The sequence below is a fragment of the Salmo trutta genome, chromosome 5 (assembly GCF_901001165.1).
Source record: "Salmo trutta chromosome 5, fSalTru1.1, whole genome shotgun sequence".
In the NCBI taxonomy this organism is placed as follows: Eukaryota; Metazoa; Chordata; class Actinopteri; order Salmoniformes; family Salmonidae; genus Salmo; species Salmo trutta.
Genome location: NC_042961.1, coordinates 6,288,534 through 6,307,035, shown reverse-complemented (window position 1 = coordinate 6,307,035; position 18,502 = coordinate 6,288,534). Strand labels below are relative to the sequence as shown.

At 46.3% G+C, this 18,502-nt stretch overlaps 1 protein-coding gene across 4 annotated transcripts in view; it reads right to left on the bottom strand.

Moving 5' to 3' along the window:
• LOC115193574 (disks large homolog 5-like) overlaps positions 1-18,502 on the bottom strand; it is a 112,172-nt gene that overhangs the window by 29,875 nt on the left and 63,795 nt on the right. For 2 of the 4 annotated variants that reach the window (XM_029752327.1, XM_029752328.1), the window contains exons 10-24: positions 15,448-15,632; positions 15,062-15,187; positions 12,465-12,597; positions 12,141-12,268; positions 11,857-12,032; positions 11,592-11,695; positions 9,636-9,728; positions 8,012-9,076; positions 5,916-6,036; positions 4,929-5,082; positions 4,279-4,415; positions 4,040-4,129; positions 3,151-3,319; positions 2,454-2,531; positions 1,547-1,709 (exon numbers count right to left, since the gene is read on the bottom strand). In XM_029752327.1, the coding sequence (XP_029608187.1) occupies positions 1,547-1,709; positions 2,454-2,531; positions 3,151-3,319; positions 4,040-4,129; positions 4,279-4,415; positions 4,929-5,082; positions 5,916-6,036; positions 8,012-9,076; positions 9,636-9,728; positions 11,592-11,695; positions 11,857-12,032; positions 12,141-12,268; positions 12,465-12,597; positions 15,062-15,187; positions 15,448-15,632 (2,922 nt within the window). The remainder of the gene's footprint in view (positions 1-1,546; positions 1,710-2,453; positions 2,532-3,150; positions 3,320-4,039; positions 4,130-4,278; positions 4,416-4,928; positions 5,083-5,915; positions 6,037-8,011; positions 9,077-9,635; positions 9,729-11,591; positions 11,696-11,856; positions 12,033-12,140; positions 12,269-12,464; positions 12,598-15,061; positions 15,188-15,447; positions 15,633-18,502) is intronic. The other 2 variants (XM_029752329.1, XM_029752330.1) reach the window with 2 other exon arrangements.

Below are 18,502 nucleotides of genomic sequence, written 5' to 3'. Positions count from 1 at the left end.
ATTCTGGATAAGAGTGTCTGCTTCAGTACCAGTCGTAAGTTTAGACACCTACTCATTCAAGGGTTTTGCTTTATATTTACTATTTTCTACATTGTAGAATAATAGTGAAGACATCAAAACTATGAAATAACGCAAATGGAATTATGTAGTAACCAAAAAAAAGTGTTAAACAAATCAAAATATATTTCATATTTGAGATTCTTCAAAGTAGCCACCCTTTGCTTTGATGACAGCTTTACACACTCTGGCATTCTCTCAACCAGCTTCATGAGGTAGTCACCTGGAATGCATTTCAATTAACAGGTGTGCCTTGTTAAAAGTTAATTTCTGGAATGGCTTTCCTTCTTAATGCGTTTGAGGCAAAGCCTAGCCCATAGAGGTTAAGACATGAAGGTCAGTCAATCGGGAAAATGTCAATTACTTTGAAAGTTTCTTCAAGTGCAGTCACAAAAACCATCAAGCTCTATAATAAAAACGGCTCTCATGAGCACCGCCACAGGCAAGGAAGACCCAGAGTTACAGAGGATAAGTTAATTTGTGTTACCAGCCTCAGGAATTACAGCCCAAATAAATGCTTCAGCGTTCAACAAACACACCAGACACATCGCAATATCAACTGTTCAGAGGAGACTGTGTGAATCAGGCCCTCGTGGTCGAATTGCTGCAAAGAAACCACTACGAAGAAGAGACTTGCTTGGGCCAAGAAACAGGAGCAATGGACATTAGACTGGTGGAAATCTGTCCTTTGGTCTTATGAGTACAAATTTGAGATTTTTGGTTCCAACCTCCATGTCTTTGTAAGATGCAGAGTAGGTGAACGGATGATCTCTGCATGTATGGTTCCCACCGTGAAGCATGGAGGAGGAGGTGTGATGGTGCTTTTCTGGTAACACGGTCAGTGATTTATTTAGAATTCAAGGCACACTTAACCAGCATGGCTACCACAGCATTTTGCAGCGATAGGCCATCCCATTTGTTTTCAACAGGACAATGACCCAACACACATCCAGGCTGTATAAGGGCTATTTGACCAAGAACGAGGGTGATGAAGTGCTGAATCACCCAACCTCAACCAAATTGAGACGGTTTGGGATGAGTTGGATTGCAGAGTGAAGGAAAAACAGCCAACAAGTGCTCAGCACATGTGGGAACTCCATGACTGTAGGAAAAGCATTCCTGGTGAAGCTGTTTGAGAAAATGGCAAGATTGTGCAAAGCTGTCATCAAGGCAAAGGATGGCTACTTTGAAGAATCTGAAATATATTTTGATTTGTGTAACACTTTTTGGGTTACTATATGATTCCATATGTGTTATTTCATAGTTTTGATGTTTTCACAATTATTCGACAATGTAGAAAATAGTAAAAATAAAGAAAAATCCTTGAATTAGTAGGTGTCCAAACCTTGACTGGTGCTGTAAATGACTATAATGTTTTATTCCATTAATAGGAATAAACTTCATCACAGAATCACATTGACAATTTCCTCCTGAGCTGAAATGGATTTGATCCTTAACCCTGTCAGGAAGAAATGAAACAGGAAGTTACCTCGAGGAGCTGGTCGCCGTACTCCAGGCCGGCCTGGTGGGCGATGCTGCCTCCCGTCACCTTGGAGACGAAGATGCCACCGTTCTCGCCACCGACGATAGAGATGCCCAGAGGCTCCGCCCCTTTGTGAACGATTACGTTTCGAGGTTCCTCCAGGTACGGCCTGATGTGAGGGAGGGATGAGAATAAACATCAGGGCTACATGTCAAATCCCCGATAAGGGTCTGGACAAAAGTAGTGCACTACATAGGGACTAGGGTGTTATGAAACTCACATGTTGATTTACACAATACATAGGCATATTTCATACATGGAGTCATATTATATATCACAGGAAGGACCAACAGCCAGAAATAAAAGGGACAAACAGTGCTAAAAGATGAAGACAAGCAAAAGGTGGTGAGGTGGACTCAGAGGTAGCTTCACACTCAGCATCGCGACTAGGATTGGACCCAAACACACACAGAATGCCATGCCATCTGCAAAAGGGCACGGACCTTCAGTCGCATGCAGCTTCAGTGAGAATGACTTTACACATGAAACAAGGGGCCGCGTAATTTCAAACAAGTCCAATCATACAAACAACAACTGAGAGACAGCACACATCAATCTATCAAATCTGGATCAAGAGGAATAGTTGTGCAGGTTTTCTGGATCTTTGTAAACCTAGCATGCGCAGACCTGTTTGACTGGAAGGTGGGATTCAGGCCTAACTGCTGTTCGGGTTGAGAAATACCACACAACACATGCTTTATACATCCCAGGTGTCTAGACCAGATCTCTATGGGCTCTCTCCTAGTCACTAGACCTCAGGATAGGGGTTGTTTCTGGACAGGCCTGGGTCTCTCTCTTTATCTCAAGCATGTTAACAGTAAGATCATCTGTGTCTGAGGTGGATCCAACGAACCTGAGGCTCCTGAGAGAGGAGAACCTCGGCCTAGCAGCCAGAGGGATCCTCAGAAAAGACCTGTTACTGTACAGAGACCTGGAGACATTTACACACATGGCAGATGGAAGAGAAGAAACGAGGGAGGAGATGGAGGAGAGAAAAACAGACAGGGCAGAGGAAGAAAGACGGCAAGGTGGTGAAAAAGAGAAAATATGCAGAGGCTAAACAGTTCTGCTGTGAGAAGAAAAACAGAAAAATACAAGAATACTAGCCTGGTTCCTTCAGTGTGTGCTTTAGCAAATCCTTCTAACATCGTCACTCCACTGGCATAGTAAGAGAAGTAGGCTAAAGCACAAACACATCTGGGACCAGGCTACAAATAGAAATGACAGCAACATACTGCATTTACCAACAGCATTATAACTGAACTATAATCAATGAATCACACACTTCCTATTTTCTATTATTCTAGACCAGTGTTTGCCAAACCTCTCCTCGTGTACCCTCAGCCTATTCCAGTACATGCACATCTGATTCAACTAACAAAGGACTTGGTGATTATTTTACCAATTGAATCACGTGTTCTAGTACTGGACCAGTCAATACATAGAACTACTGGTGGCGGGAGGTACTATAGACAAGGTTTTACACCTTCCTGCCCTTTTCAAAATCATTCTTATTTTCCCACCCCCTTGTCTCATCTTTTCCTTCCTACCGGTCTTTCCTCCGCTCTCCTATTTGCACAGGGCTGACGGAGATTCTGGGCAGGGTGGAGATAGAGCTCTGTGATTGGCTGCTGGCGAAGGAGGAAGTTTCCAGGTTGAGAGGTGAGTGGGGTGGAGTGATGAGACTGGGGCTGCTGCACTCTGAATGGGACAGGGAGCCTGGAGGCGAGGGGCCGGGGAGAGAGGAAGGGAGAGAGAGGGGAAGGGAGATGGGGGAGAAGAGAGGGGAAGAAACTTATGAGATGAGATGATAATGTACTTAATTATTCCCGAAAGGAAAATGTGTTTGTTATTCTTACAACCATAGAAAAAACAATTAAAATACTCACAACAGTTAAAACATGGTAGTAGGACGAGAGGGAGAGAATTGGTCCATAGTTCCAGTATCATTTCTCAGAGAAGTAATCAGGTTGGAAATACCAGACACAAGCATGTTGACCCCCAGCTTTAACAGCACGGGACCGAAAATCTATACGATTAACCAAGTGTTTCCCTGAGTTTAGTGTTATGACTGTTTTCCTCCAACCTCTTTCAGCAGTAAATCACAGCACCTTTAAATGAGCTGCTAACAGGGCTGTCACATTCTCCTCAGAGAATACATGAGCGTAGTCAGCTGTTTGATTTGGAATAAGTTCTTTAGTTGAGTGGAAAATCAGTGCTCTAAAGGCCCATTGGGTCCAGCATCAGAAAATATCAGTAGAGGCACAGTATTCAGGGAACAGGAATCTTAAAATGTAATACATTCATTCATCCATCCAGCCATTTGTTAATTCATTCATTTTCCCAACCCCCCACCCATTTGTTTGTTCAATTATCCATCCATGCATAAATTGATCCATTCATTAATTCATTCATTCATTGCTCTATCCATGTATGTACCTCTGTCAGAACCCAGCATGGACCGAGGGTAGCGGGGAGTGGAGGGGATCTTTATCCTCTCTGTCCGGTACTGGACGTTACTGGACCAACCTGATGGAATAGATGAAAAGTCCATCAGTGTGTGTGTGTGTGTGTGTGTGTGTGTGTGTGTGTGTGTGTGTGTGTGTGTGTGTGTAAGCATGTACTGTATAATGAGTATTGTGTGTGTGGCGTGCGTGCGTGCGTGCGTGGTGACTGACCAAGGCCCAGGCGAGCGCTGGAGGGTAGTGAGTTGGTACCATGGGAGGTGCTGCTGCTGCGTGACGAGGACGATGAGTAGTCTGCTGCTGGACGCTTCTGGCTCAGGTCTAGGCTCAGACGGCCCTGGTGCTGCGGACTGACACACACTCTCTAACTACATAATTCATGGGTTGCACTTAGCGTCATTTACGCACGCCATTGTTATAAAATGCATCTTGAGGACTGGTGCACGACTGAACGTGCGACTCAATGCATTCTCAAACAGGACGACATTTCAAAAGAAGGCAACTAATTAGCAGGAAAACCTTGGTCATCACTGCAATGTCGTCACATAGGCTTCACATGTTGTTCAACGTTAGCTAGCTAGCTAAGATTGAGGGGAGAGCATTTTACCTAGCTAACATTAGCATTGCTAGGTATTTTTAACAAACTTTCCTTACTAATAGCAACCTTGCCATCTGTCTAAAGTAAATTTGACTACATTATAATGATGACCAAGTTGTTTCCTACTAATTATTTGCCTACTTTAGCAATGGAATCATATCTTTAAGCCACTATACTGTAATTTAGACGAAACAGTCATTTGCCCCCGTTAAGAATGACTGGGCATCTTGGTTTTCGGGGCAGTTATTCTGTCTGGGGTAGTTACCTGTGGTGTTGGTTGTTGTGCTGGTGTTGGCAGATCTGGGAGGAGACAGAGGGACAGTTGTTGGTCTGGACTCTGTGGCTGCGGACTGTGTAGACTGGGTTCCTCATCACAGCAGTCACTGCTGGACACGGGGCCAGGCCATGACGGGCCGAATCTGACAACACAACACACACCGGTTAGACGGGAGGAACACACCGGTTAGACGGGAGGAACACACCGGTTAGACGGGAGGAACACACCGGTTAGACGGGAGGAACACACCGGTTAGACGGAGAGGAACACACCGGTTAGACGGAGAGGAACACACCGGTTAGACGGGAGGAACACACCGGTTAGACCGGAGGAACACACCGGTTAGACGGGAGGAACACACCGGTTAGACGGGAGGAACACACCGGTTAGACGGGAGGAACACACCGGTTAGACGGGAGGAACACACCGGTTAGACGGGAGGAACACACCGGTTAGACGGGAGGAACACACCGGTTAGACGGGAGGAACACACCGGTTAGACGGGAGGAACACACCGGTTAGACGGGAGGAACACACCGGTTAGACGGGAGGAACACACCGGTTAGACAGGAGGAACGGTTAAGAGCGTTGGGCCAGTAATTCACTGGTTCAGTAATTCGCTGGTTCCAATTCCCAAGTGGACAAGGTGGAAAATCTGCCATTTTGCTCTTGAGCAAGGAAGTTGGCCCCCAAAAACAACTGCTCCCCGGGCGATGAGGACATTGGATGTCGATTAAGGCAGCCTACCACACTTCTCTGATTCAGAGGGGTTGGGTTAAATGCAGAAGACGCATTACAGTTGAATGCATTCAATTGTACAACTGACTAGGTATTCCCTTTTCTTTTTGATGTGTGTGTGTGTGTGTGTGTGTGTGTGTGTGTGTGTGTGTGTGTGTGTGTGTGTGTGTGTGTGTGTGTGTGTGTGTGTGTGTGTGTGTGTGTGTGTGTGTGAGAGAGAGAGAGAGAGAGACTCACTTGCAGGCAGGGTACCGTTGTAGACTGTGGGGACAAAGCCCACACTCTGTCTGTGGGAGCGGTTGGGGGAGGAGCGAAGCATCTCTCTGGGCTCTGGAGAGTGGTCATCATTGGAGTAGCTCTTGTGATTGACAGATACAGAAATCAATTGGTTTAACTTCTCTTGGGTAGGGGGCAGTATTTTCACAGCCGGATGAAAAACGTACCCAAATTAAACTGCCTACTACTCGGGCCCAGAAACTAGAACATGCATATTATTAGTAGATTTGGATAGAAAACACTCTGACGTTTCTAAAACTGTTTGAATGATGACTGAGTATAACAGAACTCGTATGGCAGGCCAAAACCTGAGAAAAATCCAACCAGGAAGTTGAAAATCTGAGGCTGTAGTTTAAAAAAAATTAATTCCCTTTCCAAACTACAGTGACTTAGGGGTCATTTTGCACTTCCTAAGGCTTCCACTAGATGTCAACAGTCTTGTTTGAGGCTTCTATGGTGAATTTTGAGGGAATAACAGCCGGTTCAAGCAGTGGACTGTCTGAGGTCATGTAGTTACTTCATGCGCGTTTACGCATGGCTAGCATTTTTTATTTTTCTTCTGTAATGAATACGCTATTGTCCGGTTGGAATATTATCGATTATTTATGTTAAAAGCACCCTAAGGATTGATTGTAAACATCGTTTGACATGTTTCTACAAACGGTAATGGAACTTTTGAGCTTTTCGTCTATTGATTTGCGCTCCCGCATCGTGCCTTTGGAATAGTGTTCTGGACGCGCCAACAAAGCGGAGGTATTTGGACATAAATGGACTTTATCGAACAAAAATAACATTTCTTGTGGAAGTGGGAGTCCTGCGAGTGCATTCCGCCGAGGATCAGCAAAGGTAAGGAAAGATTTATAACACTAATTTAGAGTTTTGTTGATGCCAGAACTTGGCGGGTAACTGTATAGCTTGCATTGATGGCTGAACTCTGTACTCAGAATATTGAACAATGTGCTTTCTCCGTAAAGTTATTTTGAAATCTGACACAGCGGTTGCATTAAGAAGTAGTATATCTATAATTCTTGAAATAATTGTTATATATTTTGTCAACGTTTATGATGAGTATTTCTGTTAATGTGCACATTCACCGGAGGTTTTGGGAGGCAAACATTTTCTGAACATCATGCGCCAATGTAAAATGCTGTTTTTGGATATAAATATGAACTTGATCGAACAAAACATACATGTATTGTGTAACATGATGTCCTATGAGTGTCATCTGATGAAGATCATCCAAAGTTAGTGCTTAATTTTAGCTGTATTTCTGTTTTTTGTGACACCTCTCCATGCTAGGAAAATGGCTGTGTGGCTTTTCTTGTTTAGGTGGTGTCCTAACATAATCTAATGTTTTGCTTTCGCTGTAAAGCCTTTTTGAAATCAGACAATGTGGTTGCATTAAGGAGAAGTGTATCTTTAAAATGGTGTAAAATAGTCGTATGTTTGAGAAATTTGAATTATGAGATTTTGGACGTTTTGAATTTGCCACCCTGCTATTTCACTGGCTGTTGGGAGTGTGTCCTGCAGGTGGGACGGTCACGTCCCACATACCCAAGAGAGGTTAATGATGATAAACAGAAACAGCAGGAGAATAAGGAGAAGGACCCATTTCAGAGAGTTGGGATCACAATCACAGTTCAATGACCAGGAGCAGAAACAGGAAGAGGAGGAGACTAAAGGAGCCGTTTGAGAGTATTGGGACAGGACCACAGCCCCCGGCTCAGCACTGTGAGACATGGTCTGCTTATTGCTTGGAACTCTGTGCAGAGGTATCAAGCAGTTTCTCTCTGTGTTTTGAGACATAAGATGCATCTCTATAGTCTTATTAAGTTGCATCCTCTCCAATAGAAGTGGCATCCTCTCCTCTACTTGATCATAGTTGATGTTAAACATAGTGTTGGAAGGTGCACACAACATAAGAGGATGCCTTCACCTGTTCAGTTCTCTAACGTCACTGTAGAATTAGGAGAGGAGAGGAAGCCTTTAGGGTAGACTATTGTGATCGGCCCTTGTGAAAAGCACTATAGATAGTATCACATTAATAACAAACTGACCTGGAAGGAGGGCAGGGTGATGGACTGGGGGGTCATCCTACGTCTGAGCGCTGGCGCAGATTTAGGGCGGGGCCTTTTCACCTCAGGCTCCTCACCCCTGGTTCGACCAATGTCCTCGTCACATGACTTCCTCTGTGTCAGGACCTTCCCGTCCAGGAAGTAGTGGTTCCCGTTCCTGTCCCTCTCTCGTTCCCCACTGCTCTCCCCCATAACCATGGCAACAGCCTCCCCTTTGCCCCCGTCGGAGGTAAGCGTGCAGTCGGAGGTAAGCGTGCAGTCGGAGGCAGAGCTGCTCTGCTGTTTGTGTTTGAATTTGAACGAATCGTTGCGGGTGGGTGGAGTTGGAGGGGTGGGTGTGGCCGTAGAGGAGGAGGAGAGAGACTCCGTCTTGGAGGGCTGCGGGGAGTGGACCACCAGCTGACTGGGCGACAGGTATTCCATCTTGGAAGACTGGGGCGCCGTCTCAGGCCGTGGTTTGAAGGAATCCGGGTTGAAGATGGACTTCCTCTGTTTGGGCGACTTGAAGATGGACAGTTGGGTCGGAGTCATCGCTGTGGTCGTATCCACGGCGACAGACATCCCACCTAAGATCACCTTGGGCCAGGTGCCGCCACTTTGCTTCCTCTCCAGGGTGGTCTCCATGGTGATGCAGTCGGCAGGGTTAGAGGGGTCATAGGTGATGGGGGGTGGAGGTGCCTTGGCATAGGGGGACCCAGAGCAGCACTCCTGGAAGGCGCTGGGTCCGTAGCGGCCCGGGGGACCAAGACCGAGGTCAGAGGACGGCCGAAGGCTGGTTGAGTGGAGAGACCCCATTGAAAAGGGCTTCCTGATGTCCCCGTACACCCCCATCCCCTCCTCAGGTTCACCTGCCCCGCCCTTCCTCCTCTCTCCAGGGATGTTGACGTTACTACCACCCACTCCTGTGTCGGGGCAGAAGATGTCTGTCTGTGTGGAGCTGTTGTGTTTGAGGCTGTTCCTGGAGAGTACCTCGGAGAGACGGCCGTTGGACGATGACTCCCGCAGGCTCTCGAAGATGCTCTGGCCCGATGAACTGTGAGGGAAGAACTGGGGACATAAGAGGATAGAGGACAGAGAAAGAGGTGTGTTAGGAATAGTGAACACATTTACTTTCCCCCCCAAAAAAAGTATTACACTATCCTGAAATCTAGCCACTGCAGCGCATCAGTGGAGGCTGCTGAGGGGAGGACGGCTCATAATAACGGCTGGAACGGAGCGAATGGAATGGCAATAAACCATGTGTTTGATGTATTTGATACCATTCCAATGACTCCACTCCAGCCATTACCACGAGCCTGTCCTCCCCAATGAAGGTGCCACCAACCACCTGTGCAGTGCAGTAGTATCTAAAGTGTTTGTTATTGAGAAATTCAATCACCGTCCTAAAACGAGTGCCCTCTACAGCATCAAATAAGGTTGTTGCATACTCAAGGAGAACTAAAATGTAAGGCTAATTTGAGGCCAGTTTGCAGTGAAGTTTAGATTCACCTTCAAGTCAAAGCCCTATCCTAAATGAGAATGTTATGTGGCACCACATTGGCTGGAGGAGAACTTTAAGCCAGTGCATATTGAAAGAGCTTAGTACAAGGGGCTAGTTTAGATTCACCTTCATGAGAGAGAGGCTTAGAGAGTCCCTGCAGTTCCTCAGCAGAGTCTCGCACTCCGTCACCGACTTGTTGTCCAGAGCGATGCCGTTGATCTGGGGACAACAGAGGACACGCTCAGAAACACACTACTCAAACTACACCTTTCTCAAACACAAACACACGTTCTGCTAGGTTGTTTTGCTTTCAAGCTAGGTTGAGAATGAACCTAACCCTAAGAGATTCTCTGCCTCCAAAGAACAGTGCTAGAGATGGGAGTATGCCTTCCTTCCTGCTGCAGCGGCCCTTCTATCAGAAATGCAGTCCAGCGGGCCTTCTATCAGAAATGCAGGCCAGCGGGCCTTCTATCAGAAATGCAGTCCAGCGGGCCTTCTATCAGAAATGCAGTCCAGCGGGCCTTCTATCAGAAATGCAGTCCAGCGGGCCTTCTATCAGAAATGCAGTCCAGCGGGCCTTCTATCAGAAATGCAGGCCAGCGGCCCTTCTATCAGAAATGCAGGCCAGCGGGCCTTCTATCAGAAATGCAGGCCAGCGGGCCTTCTATCAGAAATGCAGTCCAGCGGGCCTTCTATCAGAAATGCAGGCCAGCGGGCCTTCTATCAGAAATGCAGTCCAGCGGGCCTTCTATCAGAAATGCAGTCCAGCGGCCCTTCTATCAGAAATGCAGGCCAGCGGGCCTTCTATCAGAAATGCAGGCCAGCGGGCCTTCTATCAGAAATGCAGGCCAGCGGGCCTTCTATCAGAAATGCAGTCCAGCGGGCCTTCTATCAGAAATGCAGTCCAGCGGCCCTTCTATCAGAAATGCAGTCCAGCGGGCCTTCTATCAGAAATGCAGGCCAGCGGGCCTTCTATCAGAAATGCAGGCCAGCGGGCCTTCTATCAGAAATGCAGTCCAGCGGGCCTTCTATCAGAAATGCAGGCCAGCGGCCCTTCTATCAGAAATGCAGGCCAGCGGGCCTTCTATCAGAAATGCAGGCCAGCGGGCCTTCTATCAGAAATGTAGCTCCCACATTTCAATGACAATAGGACTGAGGCGAATTATAAAAAATACTGTGGAGGGGAGAGGGGCGCAGGGAGGGAGAAGAGGACATTTGGTAATAAATGCAAGCCTGAGTCCTTTCTAAAAAGAGGTCAGACTAGTGAATATTTAACACTGTACTGTTCGAAGCAGTTTATTCCATCTGTGGGGCTGACAGCTTAGTCTGAGACATTGGAGTAATGAGCATTAGTATATGCAGATTGTGCACTGACTGCATGTCGCTCTAGGGTCAGCGCGTTCAAGTCCTTTCCCTTCTAACATTATTAAACATCTACTGTATATGCGAAATAGAACCTGCTACATTCATTAACAACTACAAGGACATCGTATAAGACGATACACAACCATGATTGACATCTGCAGGCATCTGATCCAACGGTCGCTAATCACTAACACTGAGCGGTCATCTCCCATATCAGCTAGCCTGATTTTACTATTGAAGGTGAGGGTATCAACTGGGTGTATCCCAAATGGCACCCTAAGCCCGATATAGTGCATTACTTTTGACCTTGGCCTAATGTGCTCTGGTTAAAAACAGTGCTGCATGTAAGAAGTAATAGGGTGCACTACTGCGACACAGCCCTGGTCTGTCATTAGAGGTGAGTGGGGAGACATCTAAGCCCAGTAGCTTTAATAAGCAGTAGAGCTTCACAGTCAGGATCTGGAGGATTATGCTTTCTGCTGCAGTTGGTGGATCATGATTAGAAAGCAAGTCATTCTGCTAGGTAGAGTGATGACTGGCTATGATTCGGTCTGTCACTAAGTCACTAGAGACATACATGGAACAGGGGTGAAATCAGGTGAAGGAAAAGGAGGGAGAGGTTGGAAGATAACGGATTAGAAGAACAGGAGAAGAACAGGAGGAGGAGAACGAGGCGGAGAAGAAGAGGAGGAGTAGGGGAAAAAGAAGAAGACTCACAGCGATAAGTCTGTCTCCGACTGTCAGAGATCCCTCCCTGGCAGCAGGACTCCCCTGGACCAGGGCCGTCACAAACACGCCACTCTCCAGACCTATACCACTGTCTGGATTAGAGAGAAGGATAGATGAAAGATATAAAAGCCATATCCACTAGATGGAATATTATTAAAAGGGATGCATCATAAGGCAGAGTTCAATATGTAAGGTGCCAGAACACTCATTATCAACGTTAACTCTAAAAAGAGTTTGTCAAAAAAGCTGGTACCTTTGTGTCCAATTAGGTTGATGTGTATGGGGGTGACCAGCCTCCCTCCCAGAGACTTCCTCCTGCGCACAACCATGTTGATCAGTCCGCCTCCATTAAGCACCGCGTTCACCACCTGCTTCCTGTCCTTATTGGTCAAATCCACATCATTTAACTTCAGCAGCCAATCGTTCACTCTGAAAAGCAGGAAGTGAAAACATGTTATTGGAGGTGAGGAAAGAACAGGTTGTGTTCAGTGATGTTAAAAGTAAGATGGAAATGTAAAAAAAAAATGTGAGAATTACCTTAACCTTCCATCTGCAATACTTCCTCTGTCAACTCTTGTCACAAATATTCCACAATCTCCTGGTAAATACGGATCATTTACCCCTTCTGCTATGTCAAACCCAAGTGCCCTCAAATCCATGTCATCCTGCAGGAAAACATGTAAGTTTAATATACTGTACACTGGTTTTCTATACATCGGTTCAGAGACAATGTATTTACCAGGATTTGGAAATCAATTTATCAAATTATGAAATCAGTCAATCGAGCCATCAGTCCATCCACGCATGGTCAAATAATAATTCAATTAAATCGATAACAGTAGTTGATGTCTCTAGACTGACCCTGTCCTTCTCAAACTCCACCACCTCAGTCTCCCACTCCAGAGAGTCGGTGTCGATAGCCGAGTCATGGGAGCTGTGTGCCATCAGCTGACAGAACCTTGCCTCCTTGTCCAGCTGGCTCTCCATCTTCTCTCTGAACACAGTGACAAGACACAGGTCAGGAAGTGATATCACAAAGTATGTGAGGATGGCTGGGGGTTGTTTTGAAGCATCCGGAAGTTGGAGAATTGAGCATTTTTCAAACACCTGAAAAAGCCTTTTCCTGCAATCTAGATCTATAATCATTATGCTACCTTCTATGTAAAAAAAAATCACATTTTCTAAATATCTAAGCCTACCTCTTGATCGGTCTGTATCCTCCTGACTGGTGGTTCTTTATTAAACAAACTAAATTTGATTTTCTGGTAAAAATCTGGGTAACACATTCAAAAGAAAGAGAGACTTATTCAGCACATTTAGTTATTGCTTGTTTATCTAAAGTCTACCAACCTTGCCAGCAGGCATGCCAGCTAAGATTGAGTAGCTAGCTTTTCTAAACTAACTTGATTGAAAACCTGAAATTGGTTCTTGGTAGCTAGTTATGAGGTTGGGAAAATATGTGGGCTAGCTAAAGCCAACTTTAGAACATTGCTAGGTGGCTAGTAGCACTACAAAAAAAAAAAAAAAGGACAAATCTGAGGGGGCAAGTGCCCCTGTGCCCCCTATGGGCATGACACCTCTGCACACAAGCCATAAAGTGACATCCCAGAACTGCTGGCTAACATTAGCCACTAGCCATGCAAAACGAGTGTTGGCAGTGGTGAACAACAATCCTGCAATCACGAGGAGGTGTGATGTAAACAACCAATCAGATTACCCACATGATCTCCGTGTAGTAGGCTACCAGAGTTTTTCAACCTTTACTTAGTACTAGCGTGCTATAGTAGCTAGCTGACTGTGCTGTTGTGATCATTTCCATCTGCTTGGAGCCTTCCTCCGATCGCTGTCTTATTGTTGACTCCTCCCCTCGTTTTCGTTGTCCAATGGATTATTGCCTCTGGAATCTGTCTTTTTGGATTTACCTCACTATATCGCTATTGGATTAGCTGACAATCCCTCTGAAGGGAATCGCTCCTTGGCCCTTCTTTGGTAACCAACTCAGCGGTCAATCGGTAAGTCTCTGCTCTCTCTTTTTGTGTGTGTTCTGTGGGTTCCTACCTGTGTTAGACTAGTTGGTGTTGTTCTCTGGCTTACTACTTAGCCATGTTGACCATGGTTGGTTGGCTAGCTAGCTAACGTCTGCAGGCTGGTAGGGCTAGCGTCTGCAGGCTGGTAGGGCTAGCGTCTGCAGGCTGGTAGGGCTAGCGCCTGCAGGGTAGTGGGGCTAGCGCCTGCAGGGTAGTGGGGCTAGCGCCTGCAGTGTAGTGGGGCTAGCGCCTGCAGGCTGGTAGGGCTAGCGCCTGCAGGGTGGTAGGGCTAACGCCTGCAGGGTGGTAGGGCTAACGCCTGCAGGCTGGTAGGGCTAACGCCTGCAGGCTGGTAGGGCTAACGCCTGCAGGCTGGTAGGGCTAACGCCTGCAGGCTGGTAGGGCTAACGCCTGCAGGCTGGTAGGGCTAACGCCTGCAGGCTGGTAGGGCTAACGCCTGCAGGCTGGTAGGGCTAACGCCTGCAGGGTGGTAGGGCTAACGCCTGCAGGGTGGTAGGGCTAACGCCTGCAGGCTGGTAGGGCTAACGCCTGCAGGGTAGTAGGGCTAACGCCTGCAGGGTAGTAGGGCTAACGCCTGCAGGGTAGAAGGGCTAACGCCTGCAGGGTAGTAGGGCTAACGCCTGCAGGGTAGTAGGGCTAACGCCTGCAGGGTAGTAGGGCTAACGCCTGCAGGGTGGTAGGGCTAACGCCTGCAGGGTGGTAGGGCTAACGCCTGCAGGCTGGTAGGGCTAACGCCTGCAGGCTGGTAGGGCTAACGCCTGCAGGCTAGTAGGGCTAACGCCTGCAGGCTAGTAGGGCTAACGCCTGCAGGGTAGTAGGGCTAACGCCTGCAGGGTAGTAGGGCTAACGCCTGCAGGGTAGTAGGGCTAACGTCTGCAGGAATTCTGATCGGAAAATAGAAAAGTGAGGTGTAACTTTGCATTAGGGCTTTTGATGCGTATACTAACGCAAATCCACATATTCATTGTAGTTGTGTTTATGCTACCTACCATTTAAAGGTGCTGCAAGTGCAGCAAGTTTAAAACGCAGTAGCAAGGTCATACTCTGCAGTGTGTAAAGGAAAGTTTGAAGGAGAAACTGGCCTACGGTGGCTGACTGTCACTAAGATGCATTATGTCCTCATGAGGCAGGCCTAGAGGGGGTCATTGACTTGAGCCTAAATCTTACTATTTTCTTCTTCGTCACAAGGAAGGAGGTTGACCTCTCAAAGTCACAAGAAACAGAGAGAATTTAAAATGGCAGTCACACACTGACCAGTAGAGGGAGATGTTCACATCAATACAGAGGGGATGAGAAAGTTGAAAGTGCTTGTGTGTGTGTGTGTGTGTGTGTGTGTGTGTGTGTGTGTGTGTGTGTGTGTGTATATATATATATATATATATATATATATATAAAGACTCAGGGACTCACTTGAGTTCTTTCAGTTCCCGTGACGAGTCGTTCTTCTGCTTCCTCATGTCGTCAAGGTTACGCAGGGCGTCGGCCAGATCGCTGACCGCCCGGTCCCTCTCCCTACGCAGGTTATCACACAGCGTCCTGGAGGGGCAGGATATGACATCGTCAAGCATCAGCAGTTTAGTCTTAATATTCCTTGCATCCCCTCTCCATGCTTCCTTCTCAAAACGTATTGGGGGAGATCTGAGGTTCCCCCTCTCTGACCATTTACTCCAATGCGTTTTCAGAAGGGGGCAAGGAGAGAAGACACAAGGAAGCGAAGAAAGACTAATTAAGAGTGAGCCTACCCCACCTTTTCTTTTCCCTCTCTCCATCCCCCTTCTCTCTCACCCTGTACTCACCGTATGCTCTCTCGCTCTGCCACTATCTTGTCTCTCTCCTGGAAGGCCCAGTCACGTCGACACTTGGCCACCTCAGCCTCCTGGGTGGCCTCCTTCAGCTCCTGGGACATGGCTTCGTACTGCTTCCTCAACACCTCCATCTCCTTGTTGACCCGCTCTATGTCCAGGGTGGCAGAATCTTGTTTCTGTCACACACACACAGGAGACACGCACACACAGGAGACACAGACACACGAGATGCAGACAAGAGAAAAGCGGACACACAGTAGACACAGAGACACAGTCAGTCACTTTCAGTACATGCAGATCAACAGATCAAACCCAAATTTCCAGAAACTTTCCAAAGGTTCCCAGGTTTCTCAGTAATCTCAGTTGGAGAATTCCCACAATCAGAAGGAAATAACCAGAGAGGAAATATTCCAACTGGTATTTCTAACACATATTTTAAAAGGTGAACTCAGCGATATGACGTAGATATAGAAAGTAAACAGCATATTGGGTCAATTTCCGCAACAACTAAGAGGGTTGAAGCGCGAGGCTCAACTTCTCCGCCGTTTTGGTCCCCTGGCTTCCACGCTGTGACAGCGTGAAGCGAACCCGTGCACATGCGCAGATGCTGTGTGTGACTGTGTGAGAGCGAAGTCTTGCATCTCGCTCATCTCAATTTCTGCGGTGCTGTTCATGGAGCGGCAACCGAAGGGTTGCAAGATCGAATCCCCGAGCTGACAAGGTACAAATCTGTCGTTCTGCCCCTGAACAAGGCAGTTAACCCACTGTTCCTAAGCCGTCATTGTAAATAAGAATTTGTTCTTAACCGACTTGCCTAGTTACATAAAGGTAAAATATATATATATATTTTTTTACTGAGTCTACCTTTAGGCATCCTGACTTCTGTAGTGTAAACCGCAGTAGGAGGGCCATCTAGTGGTCTGAAGTGTCAGCAGCAGCATTAATCTAGGGGACTAAATCTGTTTTAGGGTCATTCCACTGGCATAATCCAATGGTTGACAGTTTATGGGATACTCTAAGCTCCATCATGTGTCTAACCTGTGGCTGGGAGCTGTCACTTCATCATTGTCTAACCTGTGGCTGGGAGCTGTCACTTCATCATTGTCTAACCTGTGGCTGGGAGCAGTCACTTCATCATTGTCTAACCTGTGGCTGGGAGCTGTCACTTCATCATGTGTCTAACCTGTGGCTGGGAGCTGTCACTTCATCATTGTCTAACCTGTGGCTGGGAGCTGTCACTTCATCATTGTCTAACCTGTGGCTGGGAGCTGTCACTTCATCATTGTCTAACCTGTGGCTGGGAGCTGTCACTTCATCATTGTCTAACCTGTGGCTGGGAGCTGTCACTTCATCATTGTCTAACCTGTGGCTGGGAGCAGTCACTTTTTGACAGACAGCAGGGATGGTGCTGATAACTGGGTAGATTGTATTTTTTTCTTTATTAAAATTGACCTTCGATGCCTATGTACTTTGTCCATACCGGTGTTTCAGAAAACGTGTGTGTACGTACAGTGGCAATACAAATTATGTGAACCCTTAGGAAATACCTGAATTTCTGCATAAATAAAAGTTGATCTGATCTTCATCTAGGTCACAACAACAGACAACACAGTCTGCTTAATAAATCAATAAACAATTTTCATGTCTTTTTTGAACACACCATGTAAACATTCACAGTGCAGGGTTGAAAAAGTATGTGAACCGTTGGATTTAATAACTGGTTGACCCTCCTTTGGCAGCAATAACCTCAACCAAACGTTTACTGTAGTTGTGGATCAGACCTGCACAATGGTCCGGAGGAATTTTGGACTATTCCTCTTTGCAAAACTGTTTCAGTTAAGCAATATTCTTGGGATGTCTTGTGTGAACTGCTCTGTTGAGGATATGCCACATCATCTCAATCGGGTTGAGGTCAGGGCTCTGACTGGGCCACTCCAGAAGGCATATTTTCTTCTGTTGAAGCCATTCTGTTTTACTTCTGTGTTTTGGGTTGTTGTCCTGTTGCGTCACCCAACTTCTGTTGCGCTTCAATTGGCAGACCGATAGGCTAACATTCTCCTGCAAAATGACTCCGGGATGCTAGAATTCTAGGCAGAGTTGCAAAGAAAAAGCCATATCGCAGACCGGCCAATAAAAAGAAAAGATTAAGATGGGCAAAAGAACAGACACTGGACAGAGGAACTCTGCCTAGAAGGCCAACATCCTGGAGTCGCCTCTTCACTGTTGACGTTGATACTGGTGTTTTGCGGGTACTATTTATTGAAGCTGCCAGTTGAAGACTGGTGAGGTGTCTGTTTCTCAAACTATACAATAAAATGTACTTGTCCTCTTGCTCAGTTGTGCACCGGGGCCTCCCACTCGTTCTATTCTGGTTAGAGCCCGTTTGCGCTGTTCTCTGAAGGGAGTAGTACACAGCGTTGTACAAGATGTTCATTTTCTTGGCAATTTCTCGCATGGAATAGCCTTCATTTCTCAGAACAAGAATAGACTGACGAGTTTCAGAAGAAAGGTCTTTGTTTCTGGCCATTTTGAGCCTGTAATCGAACCCACAAAAGCTGATGCTCCAGATACTCAACTAGTCTAAAGAAGGCAATTTTTATTGCTTCTTTAATTAGCACAACAGTTTTCAGTTGTGCTAACATAATTGCAAAATGGTCTTCTAATGATCAATTAGCCTTTTAAAATTATAAACTTGGATTAGCTAACACAACGTGCCATTGGAACACAGGAGTGATGGTTGCTGATAATGGGCCTCTGTACGCCTATGTAGATATTCCATTAAAAGTCTGCCGTTTCCAGCTACAATAGTCATTTACAACATCAACAATATATACACTGTATTTCTGATCAATTGATTTTAAAAATGTTTAACTTTTCTTTCAAAAACAAGGACATTTCTAAGTTATCCCAAACTTTTGAACGGTAGTATATATATATTTTTTTAAATACAGGTGTATTATATCTGTAAGGTGTGTGTGTTGTTCCCAGGTGTGAGTGTGTTACCTGTCTAGCAAGCATGACTAACATGTAACATGTAACATGTAAT